The sequence below is a fragment of the Canis lupus genome, chromosome 24, assembly GCF_011100685.1.
Source record: "Canis lupus familiaris isolate Mischka breed German Shepherd chromosome 24, alternate assembly UU_Cfam_GSD_1.0, whole genome shotgun sequence".
Taxonomy (NCBI): Eukaryota; Metazoa; Chordata; class Mammalia; order Carnivora; family Canidae; genus Canis; species Canis lupus.
The window spans coordinates 34,030,350-34,056,046 of record NC_049245.1 but is presented as its reverse complement, the minus strand read 5'-3'; the positions used below and the strand labels follow the sequence as shown (position 1 = coordinate 34,056,046).

The 25,697-nt window shown below is 52.1% G+C and overlaps 1 protein-coding gene and 1 long non-coding RNA gene across 2 annotated transcripts in view; one reads left to right on the top strand and one right to left on the bottom strand.

Annotated features, from left to right (window-relative positions):
• CDH22 (cadherin 22) overlaps positions 1-8,225 on the top strand; it is a 66,922-nt gene extending 58,697 nt beyond the window's left edge. The window contains exons 10-11 of the mRNA XM_038572499.1: positions 4,431-4,682; positions 7,633-8,225. Of these exons, the coding sequence (XP_038428427.1) occupies positions 4,431-4,682; positions 7,633-8,207 (827 nt within the window). The 3' untranslated portion in view covers positions 8,208-8,225. The remainder of the gene's footprint in view (positions 1-4,430; positions 4,683-7,632) is intronic.
• LOC111092079 lies at positions 3,174-7,827 on the bottom strand. The gene is made up of 3 exons (XR_005377928.1): positions 7,655-7,827; positions 7,029-7,146; positions 3,174-4,596 (listed from the first exon to the last, which is right to left on the bottom strand). It is a non-coding gene; the product is annotated as an uncharacterized LOC111092079 (long non-coding RNA).
• Positions 8,226-25,697: the final 17,472 nt, after the last annotated feature.

Sequence of the window (25,697 nt, the reverse complement as noted above, 5' to 3'; positions counted from 1 at the left end):
CCAACCGAAAGGGACACTGACCAAAAATAACCTGGAGCAGGACCCTGGAGCCCTACTGTACTACCTTAGTGGCTTGATTGTGTCAAAGTTAGGGGTGGGCATGGGGGAAAGACAGAGACAGCAGGGGGACTTGGGGCATGCAGAGTCAGAGCTGTTGAAACCTCTTTGGAAGTATTTCAGTATTTTAACAACTGGTAGTGCCTTGCCTGCTCATTATTCCAGCGGTATCCTGAGTTGGCCCCAGGAGACACAAATAGCCCTGGCTTGACCTCGCCAAGTTCACAAGTCTTTCCAATCCAAGGAGCCTGAAGTTCTTTCCCAACTGCCCTCTTTGACGGGGAGCCGCCAAACGCTCCCATCCAGTGTGACCACCTGGTGCAGGCTCCAGGAGCACGAGTGGCAGCCGTATGCTGAGCTCAGCACAGCCGTGGAAGGGCTCCTCCACTGGCTCTCTAGCCCCTTCCCACGGCCTGCCAAGCCCCCTCCTCCTCACCGTATAAATATCCTGGGTGACAAACAGCTACCCCAACCCATCTGTTTCTTTGTACACATTTGTAGCCAGTTTGGAAACGTGATTTATAAATATTGCTTTTGCAGCCAGGGATTGACACTGATGTATGTCAGGCCAGATGGATGGGTACAATGCTGGGCGCAGATCCTGCCTGGAAGGGTGGGGTAAGGGTCTGGAGTGACCAGCGGCTTCCCCAGGTGAAGCCAGCTGCTGCCGAGGAAGGCAACTCAGGAAGTTCAGGGTTGATGCCCAGGGATTCCCTTTTGTCGGGTGGAGGAGTGGCAGGGACCAGAGCTCTCAGAACATATGGCTCCATGGCCAAAGACAGCAACCCTGAGAAACAAACATCTCCTCTCCTCTCCCCTGTTCTTGCTTAGGAATTTGAGGCTGAGCCAGAACCAGCTACTCATTTTTCAAATCTATCTACTTCTCTATGCCTCTACTACCACTATCCTCTCACACCTAAAACACAGAATATCTTCCTAACTGATCTTCCATGTCCACTCTTGTGTTTTAGATTAGAAACTCCCTTGCCTAGAATGTAGGCTTAGCAAAGGCAGGGGCCATGTCTGTCTTGTTCGTTGCCATCTCCTCAGGTGCTAGGATAGTCCTGACATAGAGAGGGTGCTCAATTAGTATTTTCTGTGGAATGAATGGATGGCATGTTGCTCAGTCTCTTCTTTTCTTAAAACCCACCAATCAATGGCCTCTCGTTAAGAAAATAACCCTAATTCCTGACTATGGCCTCTAAGACTTTCCATGATGAGCTCCTGACCCCCACCCCCAGCTTGACCTTGACTCACTCTAGCTATCACCTTCATCCCTCCAGTCACAAAGGACTGCTTTAGTTCCTTGAGAAAATTATGCTTCTTCCAATCTCAAGGCCTTTGCATAGGGTGCCCCCTTTCCTTGAACTCACCACTTGGGTCTCAGCAATAATATCACTTCTTTCAAGAAAATCTCCCCTTACCTCTCAGACTACTTAAGTAGAGTCCTCTGTTAGGCGCTCTTCCTGTACTTTTCCTTCTTAGCACTCACCCCATGGTTTGTAATTATAGACTAAATTGTGGGTTTACTCAATTAACATTTGTCTCTCACATTAGAATATAAGTTCATATCCAGGACTGTGATTGGTTTAGCTCTCCATTGTTTTCTCCCAGGGACTAGGACACAGTAATTACTCAATAAAGACTTATTGGATGGATAAATGATGGACGGATGATGGATAGGTGGGTGGGTGGATGGATGGATGGATGAATGGATGGATGATGGGTGAATGGATGGGTGGAAGATGGATGGGTGGATGGGGGGTGGATGATGATGGATGGATGGATGGATGGATGGACGGATGGTTGAATTGATGGATGATGGATGGATGGATAGATGGGTGAATGGAGGACAGATGGATGGGTGGATGGAGGATGGATGTGTGGATGGATGATGGATAAATGGATGGATGATGGATGTATAGATGGATGGGTGGATGGAAGATAGATGGATAAATGGATGGGTGGATGGAGGATGGATGGATGGGTGAGTGAGGATGGATGGATGGATGGATGGATGGATGGATGGATGGATAGGTGGGTGGATGGAGGATAGATGGATTTGTGGGTGGAAGATGGATGGGCGGATGGAGGATGGATAGATAGAGGATGGATGGATGGGTGGATAGGTGGATAGATGGATGGGTAGATGGAGGATGGATGGATGGGCGGATAGAGGATGGATGGATAAATGGGTGATTTGATGGGTGGATGGGAAAGATAGCTATGTCACCAATTCACTGGATAAATTCAGACAAATCACTTCTCTCTGAACCTCAACTTCCACGTGCATAAAATGTAAATAATGTCATAACTCTCAGTGGTTAGGACAATTAAACATTACTATCTATTTAAAACATCCACACAGTCCTTGATACATCAAAAGCATGCAGTCAATGCAGAGGAGCCCCACATCATTCCCTTGTTCTTATCTTGCTCTCAACTTCATTCCTCCCCTCAGGAAGGCAGATATTTTCACAGCTCGGGTTGATATCCCCTTTGATAGGCCAGCTGCAGTTGAAGCCAGAGCTTGAGAAGCTGACCTGGGGACCACCAGTTACCCCAAAAGTTGTGGTTCATTCAAGTGCCAGTCTTTAAATCTGGCTCAGTGCCAGGACAGAGACAGGCACACGCTAACCTAACACAATGTGACAAGTGCTTTAACAGAAGTGTGCATGGCACCTGCATAGTCAGAGCAGGGAGGGGGAGCCATAAATCCTTCCTTCCCAGGGAAGCGGAGAAAGGAGGCCACAGAAAGGAGGTGACATTTAGCTGGAGCATGACAGATGAGGAATTTGCCCAGGTAAGAAGGTGGAAAGGGTATTCCAGCTAGCAAGGGACATGGCGAGTAGAAGCAGGGCAGTTTACACAGAGAGCAGGCCAGTGGTGCAGCACAGGGACCATGGGGGTAGGGCATGGACAAAAAGAATAGCCAGGACTTATGGAGAATTTCTATGTGCTGGGACTGATTCTAAGGGCTATGCATGAATTTCACCACATAACCCTCACACGTATGTCCTACGATTTGCCTCAGTTATAGATGAGAAAACTGAGGTCCGGAGAAGCTAAGTGAGGTCCCAAGCTAGTAAATGATAGACTCGGCATTATTTTCTAAATATTTTAATGGAAATTTTCAAATGTGTGTAAAAGTAGATAGAATAATGTCACAAAACCTCATGATACCATCACATGAGCTAAAACCCATGAGCAGTCTTGTTTGAGCTGGACCTCTAGTTCACTTCACAGATGTGTTCAAGGTCACAAGTCAGCTCTTTCCTCCTGCATCATGTCCATGATTGGGGGAAGCCAGGACTAAGGAATGAATTGGAGTAACTGGGACCCCAGAGCTGGGGAGGGGACCCAGAATGCCAAAGCTGGAGGTCAGAGAGACTAGCCGGAAGGAAGGCTGTGAGGGCAGGAGAAGGACTCTGGAGGGAAGCCCGGGCTCCCCACAGGGAGGCAGGGCCCCTTGTGTGGAGCTGGCTGTGAGGGGTGGGGGCAGCAGCCAGCTGGGCCCCGAGTCTGTGCCACCACATTGACAGGCATCAAAATGGTGGAGGTTCAGGGATGGCCTGACCTATACAAGAGAGGCAGGAAGGGCGGGGGAAGTGGGCACTGCCTAGCACATAAGCCCATGCCCTGAGACCAGAGTCCCACTGAGGCCTGCCTGGCATTCCCAGAAACTGGCTGAAGTGGTGTAATGAGCATGACTTGTGTTAGTTCACTGTCCTCTCTGGTCACACGTGTAGGAAGAAGACCCTGGTGCGCCAGGGTCCCCTCATCAGGCCCCAGGGACTATGCCCTCAGCCCTCCAGTATCAGTCTCTTAAGAAAGCTCCCTCAGCCAGAGCCAGGTGCCAGAGAAGACATCTCAGTCTTCTCTGTGACCCAGGACTTGTCAGGACACAGTAAGCCACAACCCAAGGACCCCAGGACCCCAGGGTCAGGGAACACTGGGTGGCTGGGGTGGAAGAAAAACAGGCTGTTGAGATGTATGAGGGAAAAAAATTAACATAGCCCCAGACAGGACCTTGGCCCAGCTGGGGACAGAATCTTGAAAAAGCTGGGGACAGGACCTTGGCGCAGCTGGGGACAAAACCTTGGAATAGCTGAAAACAGAATCTTGAGACAGCTGGGAGTAGAATCTTGTGACAGCTAAGGACGGAACGATGGGCTACATGGCTGGGAACAGGATTGTCAGGGCAGGTGGGGGCAGAATTTGGGGAGATCGAGGAGTAGATCCACGGGTCCCCTGGGAGACAGGAGCTTGGGGCAGAGGGAGACAAGTCCCAAGGTGGCATCAGGAGGTGGCCAGGCCAGGGGAGGCTGACCCGGGACCCCAAGTCACACGCCACTCCCTTTTTTCCGGAGCAGACAACACAGCAGCGGTGCACACTCAGCACTTGGGCTTCAACCGGCAGGAGCAGGACGTGTTCTTCTTGCCCATCCTGGTGGTGGACAGCGGGCCGCCCACGCTGAGCAGCACGGGCACGCTCACCATCCGCATCTGTGGCTGTGACAGCTCTGGCGCCATCCAGTCCTGCAACACCACAGCCTTTGTCATGGCTGCTTCCCTCAGCCCCGGCGCCCTCATCGCCCTCTTGGTCTGTGTCCTCATCCTGGTCGGTGAGTCCACCCAGAGCCCCGCCCCTGCTTCTCTGGCCTCCACCCCAGGGCCCTGGGTTTGCTTCCTAGTAACCCCCTGCCCCCGGGTCTCAGCTTCCCTCTCTCACAAGGAAGGGTGGCCCCAATGATGTCCAAGCCCCAAGGTGCAGCTCCTGTGACAAGTCTTCTAAGGATGGAGCAGCCCCACCACCAACTCCACAAAGTGTCAACCCCTACCTGAGACTATTTGCATGCCGGCCATCCTCTCTACACAGCCCAAACTCTCCCCAGTTTTTAAAAATAAGCATATTATTAAAAATTCTCTCATGTCCACTGTCCTTTTTATTATCTATGTAGGACTTTTAGTAAAATCCTTTTAGTAAAAAGGGGCTGTTGTGAACCTCACAACCATGTGGCCGGGTGTATCATCCCCATTTTCCAGAGGAATAAAGTGAGGCTCGCAGGTTAAGTGGCTTGCATAAGGGTACATAGTGTTCTGACTTGAAATCAGGCCTCCTCACCTTGTGTTCCCTTTAACTACGCCACCTGCTATGAAGCTCAACTGGGCAAAACCCAAGGAGAGCTGGGGCAAAAATCTTAAGACTTTTGAAGAGACGAAATCTACTCTGGTAGCAATCCCAGCAGCATCCAGTTGAGCCTACAAAGCGTCACCAGTGAAGAGGTCAAGTTCTAGATGCTGAGCTGGATTCCAGTGGCCATAATGCCACCTCCCACTGCCTCACCTCAGCTCCAACTGCCGGACTTCAGCAACCAGCCAGAGCTCCAAGAACCCAAGTGTGGTCCAGATTGTGGCTAACAGCTCTGCTCTGTTCCCTGGGAGATGTCAGCCGCCTGCCCGCTGGCGCTGGTGCGGTGGCCGCTACCCACCCCGCCGAGAACCTGCCAGTGTTGCTGCACCTCCTCGGGTCCCTGCGGTGGCCCTGGGCAGGCAGGCTCCTCCTGGCTGGGAGGCCCCAGCCCCCCTTCTCTCCCCTCCCCAGCCCATGGCTCAGAAACCCTTTTTCCAGAGGGTGCACTTTACAGCGGTTTCATTTTCCGAGGCAGTGCAAACAAATTTCTGCCTAATTGCCCACAAACGAAGAAAGTGCACATCAGTGCTCTAAAGGTGACGGGCGGAATCGCTGATCAGGCCTGGCACATCTGTTGCCCGCCGCCCGCACTCCCCACCATCTGCTCTCTCGGGCATCCCCCTCCACAGCTCCCAGCCTCCACTCCGAAAGCTGTCCATCCATCTTTCCCACTTCTCTCCTGACACCTTCCCTCCCTCCGGACCTGTTCCCAGGCCCCACCCACTTCCCTGTCATGTGCCACCTTGTTAGGTCACCGGCTGGAACCCGGCCCCTTGGCCCCAGCAGCTGGCTCTGGCCACTGGCCCCGCCAGAGCTGTTAGGAGCAGCGAGAAGAATCCCGTGCCTGGCACGGTACCCAGCACGTGTCTCTCCATCCACCCACTCACCTACCCATTTAATTCTCTCAATGGTTCATCAGCTCCTTATTTATCCATCCAGCGAGTCCCCTCCATGTACTAGACTATTGCAGGCACTGGGATCCATCCATGAAAAGAAAAAAAAAAAAAACCCACAAAAGCCCTGAGTAACTGGAAAGTTGGGGCTGCCGTCACAGACACGGAGGAGACTGAGGGCAGGGAAGGGGGAAGGTTATTTCAAGTGCTAAGTGTGAGATTCTCTTGGTCGGCCCAGAGGACTTGCTGAGGAGCAAGCTGGACGTACAGGTAGATTTACAGGGAGAAGTAAGTCCGAGTGGGAGGCTAGGATGTGGGAGCGGTCAGCCCCAAAATGGACCACAAGAGAGCACCCACGGAGGGGTGTGGATACGGGGCCAAGGACCCCATCCAGAGACATCTGATTTTAAGAGGTCAGACAGGCAAGGGGAGGTTTGCTTAGAAGGCGGAGAATGAGTGATCAGTGTAGCGGGAGAAGGAGAGAACGTGGAGTCCTGCAAGTCAAGTGCAGAAAGCACAAGAAGGAGCGATCCTCTCATTCTTCATCCTTATACTCACTACTTCTCCATCCACCTCTTCAGTCAGTCATTCGCTCAACAACATGCTTCAAGGGCTTACTGCCTGCCAGGCACCAAGCTAGGGGCACACGCCCTGGGGCCCCAAGGAGAGTTTAGAGTGTGTGTTTGGGGGTGGGGGAAGCTGTGGTTCTCAAACCTGAGTGCCTGGGCCTCACTTGGAGGCTTCATCAAGACAGCCTGCCAGTAAGATCTAGGACAGGATCCGAGAAGTCACATTTCTAGCAAGTTCCCAGGAGATGCTCCTGCTGCTGGTGGTCCAGCAACTGCACTCTGAGAACCGGAGAGACAGAGGGAGGGACTCCTCACCAGGGGAGCTTGGAGGTGAAGGCTCGGAACCTGGCCTGGAGCTCTCAGGGTGGGGGCTTTTGCAGAGGACATCTTGACCCGAGACTCAAGGGGTCTCAAATGCAGGTGCTCGGGACTTCTGGAATAGACAGAGGAGGGTAAGGCGGAAAGAGAGGTCAGGTTGAAAACATCTTTCATTCCCCTGCCCCATCTGCCCCTCAGCTGCCCCCTTTACACACACACACACCCCGGGCCCCCAGGAACCTAGAGACCTCTCAGGTTGGATCTCTTCATAGAGTTGAGGATGGAGACCTCAGAGGTTGGATCCAGCCCCCCACACCCATTGAAATCTCTTAACACTGCCATCTGTGCCATCACCCCAGCCTGGTGGTGCAGCCTCGATTTGCACACCTCCCGAGATGGGTAGCTCACTACCTATCCATATAGCCAGTACAGTTCTGACTGTAAGAAGCGTCTTCTTGCACAGAAATCTAGGAAATTCGCACCAGCGGTTAGGCTGGGCCGGCTCCCCTGTGTGTGAGGGATGGTGGTGGTGATGGGGGGGGGGGGTCCCCGGAATGCCCCTGGGCCCGGCCCTCACGTGCCCCTTCTGTCTCCCGCGCAGTGCTGGTGCTGCTGATCCTCACCCTCAGGCGCCACCACAAGAGCCACCTGAGCTCGGACGAGGACGAGGACATGCGGGACAATGTCATCAAATACAACGACGAGGGCGGCGGCGAGCAGGACACGGAGGCCTACGACATGTCGGCGCTGCGGAGCCTCTACGACTTCGGCGGCGAGCTCAAGGGCGGCGACGGCGGCGGGGGCGCGGGCGGGGGCGCGGGCGGGGGCGCGGGCGGGGGCGCGGGCACCCCCCCGCAGGCCCACCTGCCGTCCGAGCGCCACTCGCTCCCGCAGGGGCCGCCGAGCCCCGAGCCAGACTTCTCGGTGTTCAGGGACTTCATCAGCCGCAAGGTGGCGCTGGCGGACGGGGACCTGTCGGTGCCGCCCTACGACGCCTTCCAGACCTACGCCTTCGAGGGCGCGGACTCGCCGGCCGCCTCGCTCAGCTCGCTGCACAGCGGCTCGTCGGGCTCCGAGCAGGACTTCGCCTATCTCAGCGGCTGGGGCCCGCGCTTCCGGCCCCTGGCCGCGCTCTACGCCGGCCACCGCGCGGACGACGAGGCCCCGGCCTCCTAGCCCCTCCGCGCCGCCCGCCCCGCCCCGCCCCGGGGCCCCAGGACCGAGCGCTTCCCGGCTCGCCCCTCCCCTAGCCCCCCTACCCTCCCAGGGCGGCCGGACGGGAGCGGGGACTTGGGAGACGGCCTCCTGGACGGCCCGCCCGGGGGGAGGGGTGGGGAGGGGAGGGGAGGGGGTGCAGCTTTGGCCCAGACGTGCGGGGGGGTTCACCACCATCGTCATTAAAACTGCAGCGAGACAGGGCACTGTGTGGCTCTGGGGTCAGAAGGGGAGATGGGGCGGGTCACTCACTCCTGGCTGGGGGGGGGAACCCCGGAGGGAGGATGCTGCTGAGGTGCCCCCCTCCCGGGTCTCCCCCATCGGAGTCAAGAGAGAAGGAGGGCTGTTCATTTACTAAGCGCCTACTGTGTGCTGGGACACTGTACAGAGACCATCTTAGTCGTCGCGGAAAACATGAGGTGGGACCCTGCAGTAACAGATGGAGACGGCCACCCAGAGAAGTGGCTGTGGCCTGTCCAAGGACACCTAGCCAGAACGACGCGCCTCTGGCACTTCCTTCCAGGCTGCCTGGCCTTGGGCAAGTTACCTCACTTCTCTGGGCCTCAGTTCCCTCGTGTGTCACATGAGGCTAATAACAGAACCTACCTCGATGAGTTGTGAGGGTAAGAAGTGGTCATAGGGGTCATGTGGTTAGGACAGTGCCTGGCACATAGTAGGTGTTCAATAAATGTTAGCCTTTGATACTATTGTTATCTTTGTCGTTATTAGAAGCCCCACCCCCACCCCACCCCGTGACTGTCTTCCTGCCATGCTATGCTCTCCCCCCTTCTCCCAACATCTCCAAGGGAGAAGGAAGTGGTTCCAATTGTCAGCTCTGCTCCTACCCAAAGTAGGGGATAGGGACATTCCCAGTGACTGTGGAGCCTTCCGGAATGTCAGGTGGAACTGGGAGAGGACCCCTGGCAGGAGTGCCAAGAGAGGACAAGCTGAGAGGCTCAAGGACTCCGGTGAGGTGGGAGAGTTGGCAGGGGATGGAGGAGCCAAAGCTACTGGGTGTGATGGGCACCTTATCTGTTTGGTCCGGGAGCCCATCAGTCTCCCCACCCATGACCCCTAAGTTAAAAACTTTGGGCTAAGTTGTCTTTAAGAGCCTCCAGTTCTAAAACCATATGATTACAAGATATAGATTATTTGTCCTCCCAGCCCACCCCCAAGTGATTCATTCATTCAGCATTAATCAGCTATAAATTCCAGTTCCTACTAGCTGGGCAGCCCTCATCAAAGTCTTCAACTGCTGAAGCCTCAGTTTACTCATCTGTGAAATGGGGCTAATGGTAGGTAGTCCCTCCCTTAAAGAGTTGTTAAGAGGCTTAAAGGAGATTATGCATGTTAAGCTCTGATCCCAGTGCCTTCCTGACACATTGGAAATGCTCAGTGGATGCTCATTAGCATTATTATTATTTTTTTAACTCATCCAGGGAATATTCATTGATTCCCTTCACATTTGCCAAGGTTCCCTGTGACAGATCCAGAGATGGTCATTATGCCCTGAGTGCCTTACCTGTATTATTTCATCTAAGCTAGATACTGTCAGCCCCGCTTCACAGGTGAGGAAACAGGTCCTGAAGGTAGTAACGCACCCAAGGTTATGCAGGTCAGAAGTACTTCCTGCCTTCCTGCAAAGGGCCCACTGGACCGGGCATGGTGGGCAGAAGCAGCCAATGTAATGCCCTTGATAAGAGTTGTAGCAGAACTAACAGGGCAAGGTCCTGAAAACACTGAAGGAAGATTGAATAATTTGTGGAGGGCTTCTCAGAGGAGGTGACTCCAGCTGTATCTTAAAGAATGAGATGTATGAGATGTCTGAGCAAGCAAGAGTATTCCAAGCAGAGAGAAAGGCATCTGCAAAGGCAGGAGGAGGGGAGAGGCCAGAAGCATGTGATGGCTTCAGGGACTACTGTGTAGTCCTAGGGGCTGGATCACTGGGTGGAGGGATGGCGAGCCCTGAGGCAGGGAAGGCCGGTTGGAGGCAGGCAGGGAAGGAACTCGAAGGCCAGGCTGAGGAACTGGATGTTTCCCTGCACTTGAGCATGTCTCCTGAAAGTAGATATATGGGCTGAGTGAGGTAGTCCCAAATTGGGTGACATTGGGACCCTCATCCCATGTAGGACACTTGGCCCATGGTTCCTGTATCTATCTCCTCTACAAGTGGGCATGGTAACTCAGGGACCCAGGAGGAGACATGTAATCCCCTCCCTCACCGTGTCTGTTCAGCTGCCATATACAGAATCCCAGCAACATTTCTCAGATTGGTTTTTGCTCTCTCCATTGCAGAGGAGAAACTGAGACCCAGAGGAGTAAAGTGATTGGCTCAAGGTCCCCCAGCTGGTATAGGACAGAGCTGGGACAACACAGGACCCCTAATTCCAAGTCTTTGTTCTTTCCTTGTGTCCTGGTTGCCCTGACAGATTCTGACCCTGCCAGGAAGGAGGTTACGTTCAGGTTACATGTCCAGAACGATGTAGACACACACGGAGTCACAAGCATCCTTGAACATCTTCCAAATCCCACACGTGGGAATAACCTTCCCAAGGTCACCCAGGATCCTGCCAGAAATAAAGAACATTATTCATCGAGATTCACGTTCTGAGCCTCTGGCTCTACCATTTACCAGCTGTGTGACTTTGGATATGTTATTTACCCTCCCCATGCTTTGCAGACTCAGACCACCTACTCCATAGGGTTGTAGTGAGGATAGAATGCAGGAATGGCCGCTGATACCTGGTACTTATTGGGCATCTCTCATGTGCCAGGCCCTGCTCAAAGCATGTCACGTGAACTAATCCATCTAATCCCATAACCACCCAATAAGTAGCCTTTGTTTTATGGGAGAGGAACTGAGGCACAAAAAGGTTGAGTGTGTTGCCCAAGATCAAACAGCTGATAGAGATGCCAGGATTTCATCAAGGTGTCCTGGCCCCAGCACCTCCACCGTGAGGAGCACACACAGTGCTTGGCACACGGGAAGCACTGGACAAGTGACCGGGGTGCACCCGATGTCACCATGTATGCCTGTAAGAGTTTGTTCTTCACTCGCTGCTGTGTTCTACGGCCTGTGGCAGTCCTCAAGCCTCCCCACAATTTCTTCTTATTCCGGAGTGGGGCGTGGAGGGCAAAGCAATGCTCCCTCAGCCCCTCTGCTTCCAGCTCCTGTGTCCCCACTGGACCCTGAACCAGCCTAAGAGTGAAATCCAGTGGTGAGTCTAGCCCCTGTACTGGGCCCCACAACGTGTCCACAAACACCAAGAACAGCAAGCATTTTGCGAGCAACTGTTCTGATGGTCTAGGGTCACAGAGAAGGGTCTTGTTGTGTACACAGCCCTTGGCCATCTGTCTTGTGGGTTCCCACCAAATTCTCCCAAGAGCTCCAAATCCTCTCCCTGTGCCAAGCAGAGAGCACGGCCACCAGAGACCCTCCTAGTTCTAGGCTCGAATTGGCCACACCCGACTCTACCAAGGAGCTCAGAAAGCAATGAACCTTCCATTTACTAGGTCTGTCTTCTTTTCAAGGCATCAGGGAAAATGGAAAGAATTCCCTTTTGCTGTCATTGTCTCCATCACCGTCATCATCACGGAATAAAGGAGGATTCAGGGTCATGAGCAAGAATTGGCATATAATTGGCCAAGAATTTTAGAGCCAGGGATATTAATGACAGCGACGACGATGGTTAACAGTGATGACGGTGACAGCACGCTTACCGAGTACTTGCTGCCTGCCAGGCACTGTTCTAAGCCCGGCACGTAATTATCACCAGTACAGGTAAAACCCATGGAGGGTGGACTCTACGTTTACTGTGTTTAGTGCTTTACATAAGTTGCGTTAATTTTAAGCAGGTACATGATTAGCCCTATTTTACAGATGAGGAATCCAGTGCTCACAGATGAGAAGAGGCTCGCTCGAGAGCTCAGAGGTTGTAAGGGCGGGATCATTGCACACATGCCACCCCATGAGTCTGCACGGAACCAGGATGACTCAGATTTGGAGTGGAGTTTGGGGTGGAGGGTGGAGGGGAGAGGAGCAGCTGGTGGGAGGGGAGGGGAGGCACTGCAGACAGATGGCCGAGCTGCAGAGCGAGGTGGCGGTGGGGCCGAGGCCGCAGTGCATGCCCGGGTCTGTGTACCGATGTGCGTGCATCTGCATGTGGCTGTGGGCATGCACCGGGGGAGGGGGAAGCCGGCGCCAAGCACAAAGGTCAAGAACTAACCTCCCACCTCCCGGATTCGGGCAGCTGAGAGAGCCAGCTGCTGTCATAGGGGGCGGCTAAGCGTCCGCATCCGTCAGCCAGCCGTCATCGCTGCCCACCCCCGGGTCACGAATCAGCAGCTCCACTTACCTCCTGCCAGCAAGCGCTCTCGGGCCAGCTCTGTCACTGGCCGCTGAGCCTTTGGAAAATGTAACCCTGTCAGCCCTCACTCTGAGGGAAGGGGGTTTATGCTTCAATGCCTGCACACGGGTGCATGAGCTCGGCCACGTGCTCACACCAGCACAGGATGCACGCAGGTGTGCCCCCCCCAACATGCTCCCACCTGGGTGCACAGTGCTGACATACACATGCTCACGGCCATGCACATAGAGCATATCTGCAGGTCTGCAAATGTGGTCACAGGCTGGCACACTACGTGTACTGAAGGCAAGCTTTCGTGTGTGCACTCACATTTGTACACAAACCACATACATACCTTCTGCAGGTGTGTTCTCTTACATGCATGAGCATGTGTATCCACCGATCCGCTTCCATTTTCCAACGCAAACAGGCACTCATACACATTCATGACATTCCCATGCAGTTACCCAGCACATAAATGTGTATCCCCTCAGATGTGCTTGTGCACACAAACCCCTAGCTCCACACATACATTCATACTGCCATATGCACATTTGTGTCCTTGCAGAAGAAAGCATGTGTGGCCTCAGGAACAACTGTCAGTTACAAATTCTAAATTCCAGGGCATAATGCCTATAGACCAGTATATGAGCACATAAGTCTATGTGCACGTAATAAACATGATCAATTATAAGCATCTAAACAACAAGGCATCCTGAACAAGCATTCAGAACTACTCCACGCAGGGTAGCGCCTCGGTGGTTAGTCAGTGAGGCATCCAACTCTTGGTTTCAGCTCAGGTCATGATCCCAGGATCATGGGATTGAGACCCACTTCAAACTTTGCACTGATCGTGGGACCTGCTTGAGATTTTCTCTCTCCCTCTGCCCCTACTCTCTCTCAAAAAAGAAAAGAAAAGAAAAACAATGAATGATATATACCCCATGCATCTGCCTGCCTACATGTATGTACCTCTACTTCTAGACCACAGTCCTCAGGCACCTAACCACCTCCAGTCACATGTACCTTCAGACAGACCCACCATGGTTCACGCACACTACGTCACATGGGCCTGACTCACACACAAGCATGCACTCACACAGACTCGTGCATGGGGTCAGAGCCCTGGCACTCTGGTGCACCCCTTCTAGCGTGTAGCCTGCCCTGGTCCCAGATTGTCAGGTGTGCTGGGGACAGCAGGAATAGTGCCCGCACACAGAAATCGCCACTCATGCAGAATTGCATCTGCCGCAAACTTCTCATCTGCTGTGCAAATGATGATTAAATGTTATTGTGCTAGAGAAACCGGCAAGGAGGGATTCATTAGCTTTATTGTCAGGAAGGACTCCATGGGCTCCAGCGCCCAGCTCCAAGGCTGGCTTAACCCCTTGCGTGCTGGGGCTGTCATGCTTGCAGAGAATGAAGGCCCAAGAGACGGATCCCAGTGCTGGGCCCACGTGAGCCAGCCAGGGTGCAGAGAGCACTGGGGAGAGAATCATGAGTCCAGGCACCCACTCCAACCTCACCCCTTGTTGGCTGTGCAGCCTTGGGCTTGTTTCATTCATCAAATAATCTCTCACTCAGGTCACAGGAACATAAAAACACAGAGGCCATGGTTCCTCCTGAATGCATGGGGCTTCCTGGATGGAACAGCATTCCAGGCCAATGAAACAAAGACTGGAAGGCTTGGAGACATAGTAGCAGTGTAGGGCTTGTCCAGGAAACACTGGGCTGGGCTGGCTAGGGCAGGTGGAGGGCAGATCTTAAGAGGCCCAGAAAGCCCTTCCAAAGAGCTTAGGCCTTTTCCCCAGAACATCGGAGAAGCAGGAAAGGTACTTAGGGTTGACAGATAAAATACAGGGTGCCCAGTTCGATGTGAACTTCAGATAAATACCAGATAATTATTTTAGCATTAGTATGTTCTAAACATTGCAGACGACATACTTACACTAAAACACTTAGTCATTGTTTATCTGAAATTCACAGTGGACTGGGAATCCTATATTTTTATTTGCCAAATCTGGCAAATCTATATATGGATTGGCATCTTAGACAGATCCTCCTGGCTGCTGGGTCCAAGGTAGGTTAGAGGGTGAGAGAAGAGAGAGGGAGATCCGTGAAGAGGTGGGGAGGCCACAGTCTCACCCTCCTCTCTAATCAAAGAGCCCTCAATTTTTAGCTGGGCACATGGCCATCTATCATAAAGACCACATTTCCTGGCCTCCCTCACAACTGTATTGTATGGACTGAGTTGCAGCCAGTACAATCCAAGTAGAATGGTCATATGGCAGCTTCTGGACACCTCCTCAAAAGACTGTTGACCAATGCCTTTTGCCTTTTCGTTCCTGCTCTTCCTCTTTTCTGCTGGGTGAACACAACCTGGGCCACAAGGACAAAGGCTGTACCCCATGGATGGCAAAATAATGAGCTAGGAGACGTGGTTCCTTTCAACCTCATGGGCCCACCATACCAATCCTGAACTGCCCCTATCCACACCTGGATTCCATTGAGAGAGAAATAAACTTTCAATTGTTGAAGGCACCTTTGTTTTTCTTCCCAAATAGCCAAGTCTACTTCTAGCAGATACAAGAAACTGACACAGGAATCTCAGCGAGAGACATTGAAGCTTAATCTGGAGCCAGCAACAGTGGGTTTGAAAAATATTTAAGAGGAAGACCCAGCAGGAGTAGGTGGGTGTGTAGATATGGGGAGTAGGAGCAGGAGTAGGGATGGGGGATAGAAGAGATCCAAGGCCAGAGGGTAAAGAAGGTTGAGGGGATAAGGACAATGGAGCTGGTATGGACCAGGGAAATCAGGAGAAGCCTAGAATCTGGATCATGGGAAGTCAGTGTGGTTTGGGTAGGTTGAGTGTGAGGGGCCTAAAGGTCATGTACCCTAGATGTGGAAATTCAGGACTGGAGCACAGGAAAGAGGAGGGGCTCACAAGCTCTGCTGGTCACCCTCATCTATAGGATCCCTAGAGCCATAAGAATAAGAGAGGCCTGAGCAGAGTGCAGAACTGTGGGATCAGAGGGTCCAGGGGAACGCTGAGAAAGCATCAGGCATGGATGGAGAGAGAGGAGCTATTTGGACCTCAGTTTCTCCAGCTATAAAATGGGGCAGGAGAGAGGGGTAACCTAACTTATTCCTAAAGTTTCTTCTTGATCTAACATTCAAGAATTCTTAGGTGTGATCTTAGGCCATTTATTTCCCCTCCCTGTGATCAGTTTCCCCTTTGGAAAATGGGGCTTGGGCAGCCCAGGTGACTCAGCGGTTTAGCACCGCCTTCAGCCCAGGGCCTGATTCTAGAGACCCAGGATCGAGTCCCACCTCAGGCTCCCTGCATGGAGCCTGCTTCTCCCTCTGCCTGTGTCTCTGCCTCTCTGTCTCTCTCTGTGTGTCTCTCATGAATAAATAAGATCTTAAAAAAAGAAAAAAAAGGAAAATGGGGCTAAAAAGAGTACCTACCTCATGGGGTTGTTTGGAGGACAAAGTGACCCACACTAGCACCCAGTTCAGTCCCCACAGAGAATAAGCAAAATAGACGAGAGTTGTCAGGACATGGACTCGAGGCTGCATGTGGGCAAAGGAGCAGTGGGGATGAGTCCTCTTCCCACTCCAAGCCCAAAAAGAAGTGCAAGCCTGGGGCCCTTCACCGGGATCTCTAGTGGGCACCTGCCTGTATACAGAACACAGAGCCAGGTGGGGAAAGGGGGGAAAATGTGGAGAAGGCACACTTACCCCAAGGAGATAAAGCCCAGCCTTGCCTGGAGAGACTGGAGGAAGCGAAGATCCAGGGACTGGACAGGCGTTAAGAGGGGGCAGAGGTAGGGTTATCTAGCCCAGAGGAAGGGCCGATAAGCTGAGGCCTTGGGGCTGAGGGCTCTGAGCTGGATCCCACTGGGCAGAGTGAAGATGTGCCAGCCAGCCGAGGACCCCAGAGAAACCTGTGAAATGGGCCTTCTGGGACCAGAAGAGCATGGAAGGGAAGTGCTTTTAACCCTACACGTCCCGGGCCTCAGTTTGGTAGGGCCACCATAACAAAGCCCAGAAGCCGAGTTGTCTAAACAAGTGGACAAGAAGGATTCATTATTTCACAGTGCTGGAGGCGGGAAGGCTGAAATGCAGGTGTCAGCAGATTTGGTTCCTTCGGAGAACTAGAGGGGAAGGTCTGTGAGAGCAGGCCTCTCCCCAGCTTCCTTCCATGTGCTGCCTTCTCCTGTGTCTCTTCATCCCTGTCTTCCCTCTGTGTCTGTCTCTCTGTCCAGATTTCTCCTTCTTAGAACACCGGTCACATTGGATGAGGGCCCCACCCAAACTCTAGCATGACCTTATCTTGACCAATCACATCTGCAATGGCCCAATTTCCACATCAGGTCACGTTCTAAAGTACTGCCAGTTAGGAGAGCAGCATATGAATTGTAGGGGGACACCCCCTAATCCCGGACTCAGCACTTGCTGTCACCACAGACCCCTTGCTGGGCTCCCTTACTGGGCTGTGTGTGTGTCCTCTGCCCTTTGGTGGAGGCTTGTGTAATCTGACAGAGGAGGCCCTGGGACCCCAATGCCAGCTGGGATGGGTTAGGGATAGACTACTGTTTCCTCTCTTGTTCTTCCTTCATATCCATTGATTCACTCAGAACCTCACATTTAGGGACACCTGGGGGGCTCAGTGGTTGAGCATCTGTCTTTGGCTCAGGGCGTGATCCCAGGGTTCTGGGATCGAGTCCCACATCGGGCTCCCTGCATGGAGCCTGTTTCTCCCTCTGCCTGTGTCTCTGCCTGTGTCTCTGCCTCTCTCTCTCTGTCTCTCATGAATAGACAAATAAAATCTTAAAAGAAAAAAAAAAGAACCTCACATTTAACCACAGTCACACACAAATACACACACACAGACTCTCCATTCAGAGAAAACCTCAGAGACCCACCCATATACACGAAGGCACACAGACACACAGACACACACACCTGCAGAATCTTACACATCTTTTCTTGAATGTACCCGCTCAGAGCCATGGAGACACGCACCGAGATAGACCACGACTCACACATATCTCCAGACACACAGCCACATGCTAGCACATCCACATGGGCACAATGACAGTTGTATCCAGATAGATGCACAGGGAGGGACACAGCTGTGACCTCACAATCACACAGCACAGATCTGCCCGCCTGCACTCTCATAGGCCTATACACCCACACGCAGACACAAAACCCACGGACAGAGGCATTCACGTGCACGCAAAGGCCGTCCCCATACACAGGACTTTTTAATCCAGCAGTGGTTAGCAGATCCTGGCATGCACACAGCATCCCTGTGGCCTCACAGCTCACCACTCACTCCCTAGTAATTGGAGGCAATTTAATCCCCATCCCGCCCAGCCAATCGTAGGCTCCCCAGAACAGGCAGTCATCAAAATGCGAAGCAGAGAGCCCCCTCCCCACTCTGGTTTCCCCATCTACCTCCGCAGTCGAGATGGGGATTTGCAAACCTAGACACACACACACTAAAATCCTGAGACTGTACACATACACACAATCACATATACACAGAAACAGGCACAATAGCGTGCATACACACACAGAGGCACAGGAAGAGAGCATACACAACACGTAGAAGGCACCATGAGACAGCTGGCAGCTCTATCTATCTACCCAGATACAAGCAGTTTCAGGTTTGGTGTGTATGCGTACACCTTTCCAGGAGTTCTGCTACTGTGTTTGAACACAGTCCACGGCACCTTGAGATGGAGGGCACATTGAACATAACTACACACAGACCTCAACCTGTCCTCAGTGAACATCCTCCCAGGGCGGCTGAGCATGTGACACCGACACGCGATGACAATGAAGCAGTGTGCAGGCACAGACACATGGGAGCAGGGGTACACATGCATGCACACAAAACACACAGGATGCCTCGCTGGCCCTCTGCACATTGCCACAGAGACCCATGGTCCCCGCCGCTGAACCCAGAAATGGCCCTGTTCCCTCACTACCTGGGGTGATTTCCCAGGAGAGGGGGAGCCACTCCCCCCACACACACTCCTGTCAACCTGCTGTTTGTCACTCCATCAAGGCCGGTGTGCTGACATTCAGAGCCAGCACTGAGATGATCACATTTAGCTGTAATGTACCACAGATTGCACTGACATTTGGAAAATATCCCACCTCGGGACCCATTCGACTTCAAACTTTTTTTTGTGGAAAAGGAGAGAAATGGCAGAGAGGGGGCAGAGAGGGCTTGCAATGTTCTGAAAAGGAGCTGAGACTCTCAGCCTCTCCTCCCAGAGATCCAGGGGCACTGACTGCTCCTGGGCATCTGCCTGGGGATGGGGGCATGGGGGAGGAGGGATGGAGGTCCCCAAGACAGAGACAAAGTTCCAGACCACACAGCAAGTCTTCACAGGTGATCCACTGGGAGTCCCTCTATCTGGTCTGGGGCCAGCGCCAACCAAGTACCAGGCTTTGTTTTAAGCATGTTACGTCCATGTCTTCATTTGGGATTGGAAAACCTTAAAAAGTAGGAACTGCTATTGTCCATTTAAATGATGAGGGATCTAAAGCTCAGAGAGGTGAACTGACTTGCTCAAGGCCACACAACCAGGAAAGGCTGGAGCTAAGATCTGAACTCCAGGCTGTCTGACTTCATACCCCACCCTCTTTCCATCCACACAGGGCAAATACGTCAGGTGTGCAGTGGAGTCAGACAGATGCTGAATCCTACCCAGTCCCTGCCACAGAAAATGTTCCCCTCCTTCCCCTCTTCTCCCCTACCTCTCTCTGGCTGCCTTGCTTTCCTCTCCCCTCCCCTCCTCTCCACCTCTTTAAGCAGACCAGCAGTCCCCAGAATGATGACACAGTCTGGGCTGGCTTCCTGGAAGGGAGGAGGGGACTGTGCTGCCCCTGGAAACTTAGAGGTGAGGATAGTTAGGCCTGACATCTGCAGAATTGATGTGCAAGCTTCACAGAAAAGCCACTGGAAGCCATCGCCTTCTAGTAAATGGAACAATTGGACCCTTGCTATGTGACAGCTGCAGAGAGGCCAGGGTTTGGATGAGGGAGACTTACCTGGGGTGGCCCAGGTCTCTCTGAGGTTGTGTCCAGATGGGGTCTGGGCAATAGGTGGCCGTCTGCATAAACAAATATCAGCCATAGATGTGCCTACCTTTTCCCCGAAGAAGAACCCACAGAGGACCCTGCTTAACTGAACTGGGCAATAATGGTGGAAATGCACACGGTGTGGTGGAAAAAAGATATTTCAAAAGGGAGAGTGAAAATGACACAGTCTCAGGTAGTCCAAAAAGAATGGAAGAGGCGGGAAGATTGTCTGGTTCTCTGATGAGCTGATTAATCTCCTTAAATAACTTACAGTCCAACTTCCCAAAAGGCAAAAGAAAGTTAGGTTAATCTACTCTAAATGATTCCTGAGCTTCTCGGGGGTGGTAATCAATACACACACTCTCTCTCTTCATAAGTAATTCTCAGTAATTGCAAGAAGGAGGGTTTTTCTGTGGAAAATGACATTCTAGCCACAGAGAGAATCCCAGGCAAGGGGATCAATTCGCCTCCAGCTGGGGAGCCAGCCCTGCCAGTGGGAAGAAGCGGTGGGATGACCACCAGCACATTACATTGTGGACCACAGTGTCATCCCAATGTCTGTCTTCCTGCAGGAGCTGTAATTGATTGGGGAGGAAAGGGAGATGAAATGGGGAGAAAACTGAGATCTCCAGCAGAAGCAAAGACTGATCCCTCCCAGGGCCTATGTGATCGAGAGCACCACTAGTGCTCAGCACCAGTGCCCACCCTTGATACCATAGGAGCACCATCAATGGCCATTACCAATGCCCTTGGAAACACAACAGTGCTTAGCACCTGAGAACAGTTCTCGCCTGAGAACACTGTCAGTGACTTTGGGGCACCATCAAGGTTCACCAGTGCCCTTGCAAGCCCATCACCTATATTCTCAGGAGCACCCATCTGTGTCCATCTCCAAAGCCCTTGGGTAAACAACCTAACTGATGCCCGCAAGCATAGGGACTGGGTCCTTGTTAGTCATCACTATATCCCCATTAGCCATAGTGCCCGGCACATAATAGGAGCTCAATAACTATCCTCTGAATAGATGAATAAGTGATTGAATAGGAAGGACAGGAACTCCTTCTTTGCCCCGTTGGCCACTCTACCACCCTATCCTCAGAGCCTTACCAGGTAGGTGGTTGGATGGTGGATGGATGGTTGGTTGGATGGAAGGGTGGGTGGAAGGAAGGGTGGAAGGAAGGAAAAAGAAGAAAGAAAGAAAGAAAGAAAGAAAGAAAGAAAGAAAGAAAGAAAGAAAGAAAGAAAGAAAGAAAGAAAGAAAGAAAGAAAGAAAAGAAAGAAAGAAAGAAAGAAAGAAAGAAAGAAAGAAAGAAAGAAAGAAAGAAAGACCTTCAGAGCAAAGATAAGTACCATCTGTAATTCCAAGCAATCAGCTCCTGAGATCAAAGTTCAATATGAAGTAATCCTGAAACAGAAGACAAGTCCACCTACTGGGCCCCTGTGTGGTTCTGGGCCTCCATGTGAGCCTGATGGCTTCACCTGATTCTCTGATGCAGTGGGGCTGAGGGTGGGGGTGGAGATGGGCAGAGGCAGGGAGGGCCTCTCACCTCCCAGCCCTACTCTCCCTGCTCCCACTCTCCAATTCGAATACCATTTTCTAGAATGTCCCCAGGTACTGGAGGGGAGAGCTCATTACCTGTGATCCACCCATAAAACCGTCAGTAGCTGCCTGCCGGCTGGGGAGCCAATTGCCATCAACTCTGCCTGGCAGCAAAGTGGGCAGGTAGGTTGAGGTGAGGGTACACAAGCTCTAGTCATCAGCCCAGCCCCTCTGCAGATGCCAGCTTTGTGCAGATCCAGCCATGACCCCTGGCAGAGCTGACTGCCTGGTACCTCCCAGAGGGCCACCCCAGGATGGGGAATGCTCAGTCCGCCTGCCATGTATTCCACATCCACTGCATGCCACCCACTCCCTTGCACCACCTAATCCAGACCCTCGGGGCAACCCAGGAGGTAGGTCCAATCACTAAAGAGCCCCCTCTCACAGTTGAGGAAACAGGCTCAGAGAGGTGAAGAAAGTTGCCTAAAGTCACACTGCAGGGATGTAGCAGAGTCAGCATCTGACTGATCCCAGATTGATCTGACCGATCCCAGAGCCTGGCTCCTGTGGATGGCAGTTGGCAGCCTCTGAAGCCAAGTCACCCAATGCCAGCATGGGCATTGCTACACAGCAGCTCGGGATGAGAGCCCTCGCTACAGACACGGTTGACCACGTGGCACACCCCCCCACCCCCCGCAACCTATAACCTCTGTCAGTCACCTGGCTGTCTCCAAAATCCCAGCGCCATAGGATCAGTATCTAAAGACAGAAGGCAGGGGTGATGGAACCTGGTGGGGAGTCTGCTAGCCCATAGCACACCTTCCCATAAATTAGAAAAAGTGACCCTCTTTGTCCAGGGGAGGGCCTGGTAACCTTGTGCAGTACCCAGCCTGCACCACCATGCATAACAGCCTGATCTTTGCTTTGAAATGAGATTCTGCTGCTAAATCACAGAACCTTGGAACTTCAGCTCTAGAAATATTATTGAATCGATCCGGTTTTCCCCATTTCAGCTATTCGAATACCATATTCATGATTTCTGACATATCTAAGTGCCACCTGGACTATTATTTACTGAATCTTTTTCTTCCAATGACCCCCATTTTACACCTAATTTTATTTGGGAAGTAAAACTTACATCAATACATTAAATGGATAAACAGTAACACAGGACATAGACGGTGACACAAAACACACATACTCAGGTAAAACGATATTATCATGGCCTGCTCTGATAATGCTACCAATCGAAGATTTAGTCTGTCTTAAGCCCTCTTTATTTTTTTTAAAAGATTGTATTTATTTATTCACACTGAGGGGCAAAGACGTAGGCAGAGGGAGAAACAGGCTCTCCTCCAGAGTCTGATGTGGGACTCGGTCCCAGGACCCCAGGATCACGCCCTGAGCCGAAGGCAGATGCTCAACCACTGAACCACCCAGGTGCCCCATTATGCCCTCCTATAACAAAGGGAGGTTACTGAGAATTAGGTGTTTCAGACATGCTAGCACCAGATCTGCTCAGAGAAGAAGGAAAGAGCTGGAAAGGAGCCCCCTCTCTTGCCAGGTGGTAGTTCAGTGTTATTTAATTCTGTTTATGGATCTTGGGGCCAAGCAAGTCACACTTTTGGAAGCACTAGGCTCGATGCTAACGGTCAGGGTTTCCCAGGGCTGACCCACTTGGCCACCACAACAGCCCAACATGAGAGCTGAGGAGGGTTCTCACTCGCCTTGATTCTTTCACTATGTGCTGTGTGTCTTTGGGTGAATCCTCTCCCCTCTCTGTGCCTCAGTTGGACAGAATATCCTCTATGGATGCTTTCAGCTCTGATATTCTAAAATTCTGAGATCTAAAAGGGGATGATTATATTGTCTAGGATGAGGGTTGGCAAACTTTATCTGTAAAAGGCCAGATCAAATAATAAACATTGTCCATTCTGAGAGCCATATGGTAGCTGATAACCGCTCATTTGTGCCATTGTAGTGTGAAAGCAGCCACAGACAATACGGGCGGGCATGGTTGTGTTCCAGTAGACCTCTTGTGACAAGGACAAGCAGGGACCAGCCACAGGTGGTAGCTTGCAAAGCCCTAGTCTAGATCTGGGAGGACAGAGGAGGCCCCAGGGTCAAGGGAAATCCCCACAAGGTCTGTGATGGGTCGGGTCTAGGTCCCCTGTGAGGCCCCAGCCTCCCCTCCAGGAGGGCTCACCACATGCTTCCTGGGGCAGCCGTGATCGTGCGTGCTCCCTTCTTTCCCCTTTCAAAACTTACTCATCGGAAAAGATCAAAGTCACTCTTCGAGGTGAAATCATGAACCCACTCAGAGCTGACAGGGCACTTCCACCCCGCATAGCCAAGACACACCTAAATCTCTGGACACTGACAGGTTTGGACCTGAAATCTCACTCCCCCTCCTCACCTGTCATGAAGACAAATGTCTTCACCTTCTGGACCTGGTTTATTCAACTGCAAAAAAGAAGAGAGAGGACTGATACATACCCATCCTCGTAAAGCTAATTGCAAAGGGGAAAAGAAGTTAATCTTTACAAAGCACTCAGCAAGTATTAGCAAGCGATAAGCCCTCCACACGTTACCTGTTATTATTATGAATAACAATACAGCCAACTCAGGCTGGCTCAACTCCCCCACGCAGCCCCGCCCGCTGTCCAGCAGGGCTTCCCCGCCACACATCTGCTGCACAAATCACCGTCATCGATTTCTTGGAAGGCAGCTTTAGGGGTTTTGTGATTTTTTTTTTAGTTTGATTTTAAATCCTGGTTTATTCTTAGTGCCTTAAAAGAGGAAGTGGAGATTTGGAGGCAGGCTGGATCTTTCTTGATGCTTGCTTTTCCTGCTCTTCCACCCCTGGCTCCCCACCCTCCCAAGCCCCAAGCCCAACCCACCTCTGCTAACCAGCATATGTTGTCTCTGACCTCTGCCCTGCCCTGGCATGGGAGGAGGGGATGGAGCCCCTCGTCCTCCTGGTGACTACCCTCACCCAAACCCACCCAGCATCTTTCTGGGCCTCCCTTTGCCATCCACCCCCAACCTTGGATGGGCACAGGCTCAAGAGCGCCCTAAAAGTCTGCCACTTTCTAGCTGTGTGGCCTTGAGCATATCATTAAAACTCTCAAGACCTCTGTTTCTTACTCTGCAAAATGGGTACAGAGGTGCCATCTCCCAGCACTACGGGAGGAGAGAGTCAGGTGGAGGGGGGCTTTGCGAGTCCTCCAATGTTATGAGAGGGTCTCAGGGATCATTGCCTTCCTGGGACAGGGTCTGGCTGCCTCCCAGGGGCTGCTGGGTTCAGATGGAATCAGGCAGAGAGGACTTCCCAGCTGAGTGCTTCAAGCTCAGGCTCTGGAAATGTTGCAGCTGCCGCTCTGCTATGACCCAGCTGGGACCCACTGACAGCATCTTAATTTCAGCCCAAGCTCTTTTCCAGACGGGCTGCTAATTAGGGCTAATGGGCAGCTCTTCCTGCTGGCTTCCGGGGCCGCCTCCTCCTCTATAAAGCAGGCCACTGAACAGGGTCGTTGGGCTGATGCCTTAGGCCCCCTCGGCCAGTCAGTCCTCTGGGGTAGGCATTGCTCTCCATGTTTCTAGGCAAAGATGAGGTTTTTTTTGTCTTTTCACCTGACAAATGGGAGGTAGGGGAAGGAGCAATATTCATCCAGGCAGGCAGGCACTCCTTTTACCCTCTTCCTACTTTATGCTGGGCCTGTGGGCAGCACTGAGGACATGCACATAGTCTGAACCAGAAGCTAGACGTTCCTGCATTCAAAACTTAATTTCAAATCATTCCGGCTGTGTGACCTTGGGCAAATTATTTAACCTCCCTGTACTCGGTCTCCATGTTTATTATAACATAGTCCCTACCTCACAGGGATGGTGTAAGGATGAGATGGGGCATGACGGGCTGAACACAGTGGCCGGCAGCACAGCCCCACGAAGTTGGCAGAAGTCAGAGGAAGCATAAAGGGCCTTGAGTGCCATCTCAAGAAGCTGGACCTTCATGCCCAGAGAGCAATACACTGTGACTATTATTCTTACCTTGTTTACTTCTGTTCAATGCTTACTAAGCATCTCCAGAGTGCTGAGAATATGACAATAGCTACACTTATATAGCACTTACTGTATACCAGGCACTGTCCTAAGTACTAACTCATTTAATCTGTACAACAGCTTGACAAAATGGGTGTGATAATTAGCCCTATTTTACAGATATAGAAACTGAGACACAGATCAAGTAACTTGCCCATGAACACAGTCAGTATGGAGTCACCTACTGCTGTATAGACACGTTAGACCAAAATGTAGCAGCTTAACACAATCAATGTTTATTCTCTTAGTTTCTGTATGTCAGGAATCCTGATGCCATTTAGCTGGGGCCTCAGGCCTCACAGCTCCTGGCCAGAGACATCAGCTCCTTGGCATGTGGGCCTCCCCCAGGTGGCAGTTCAC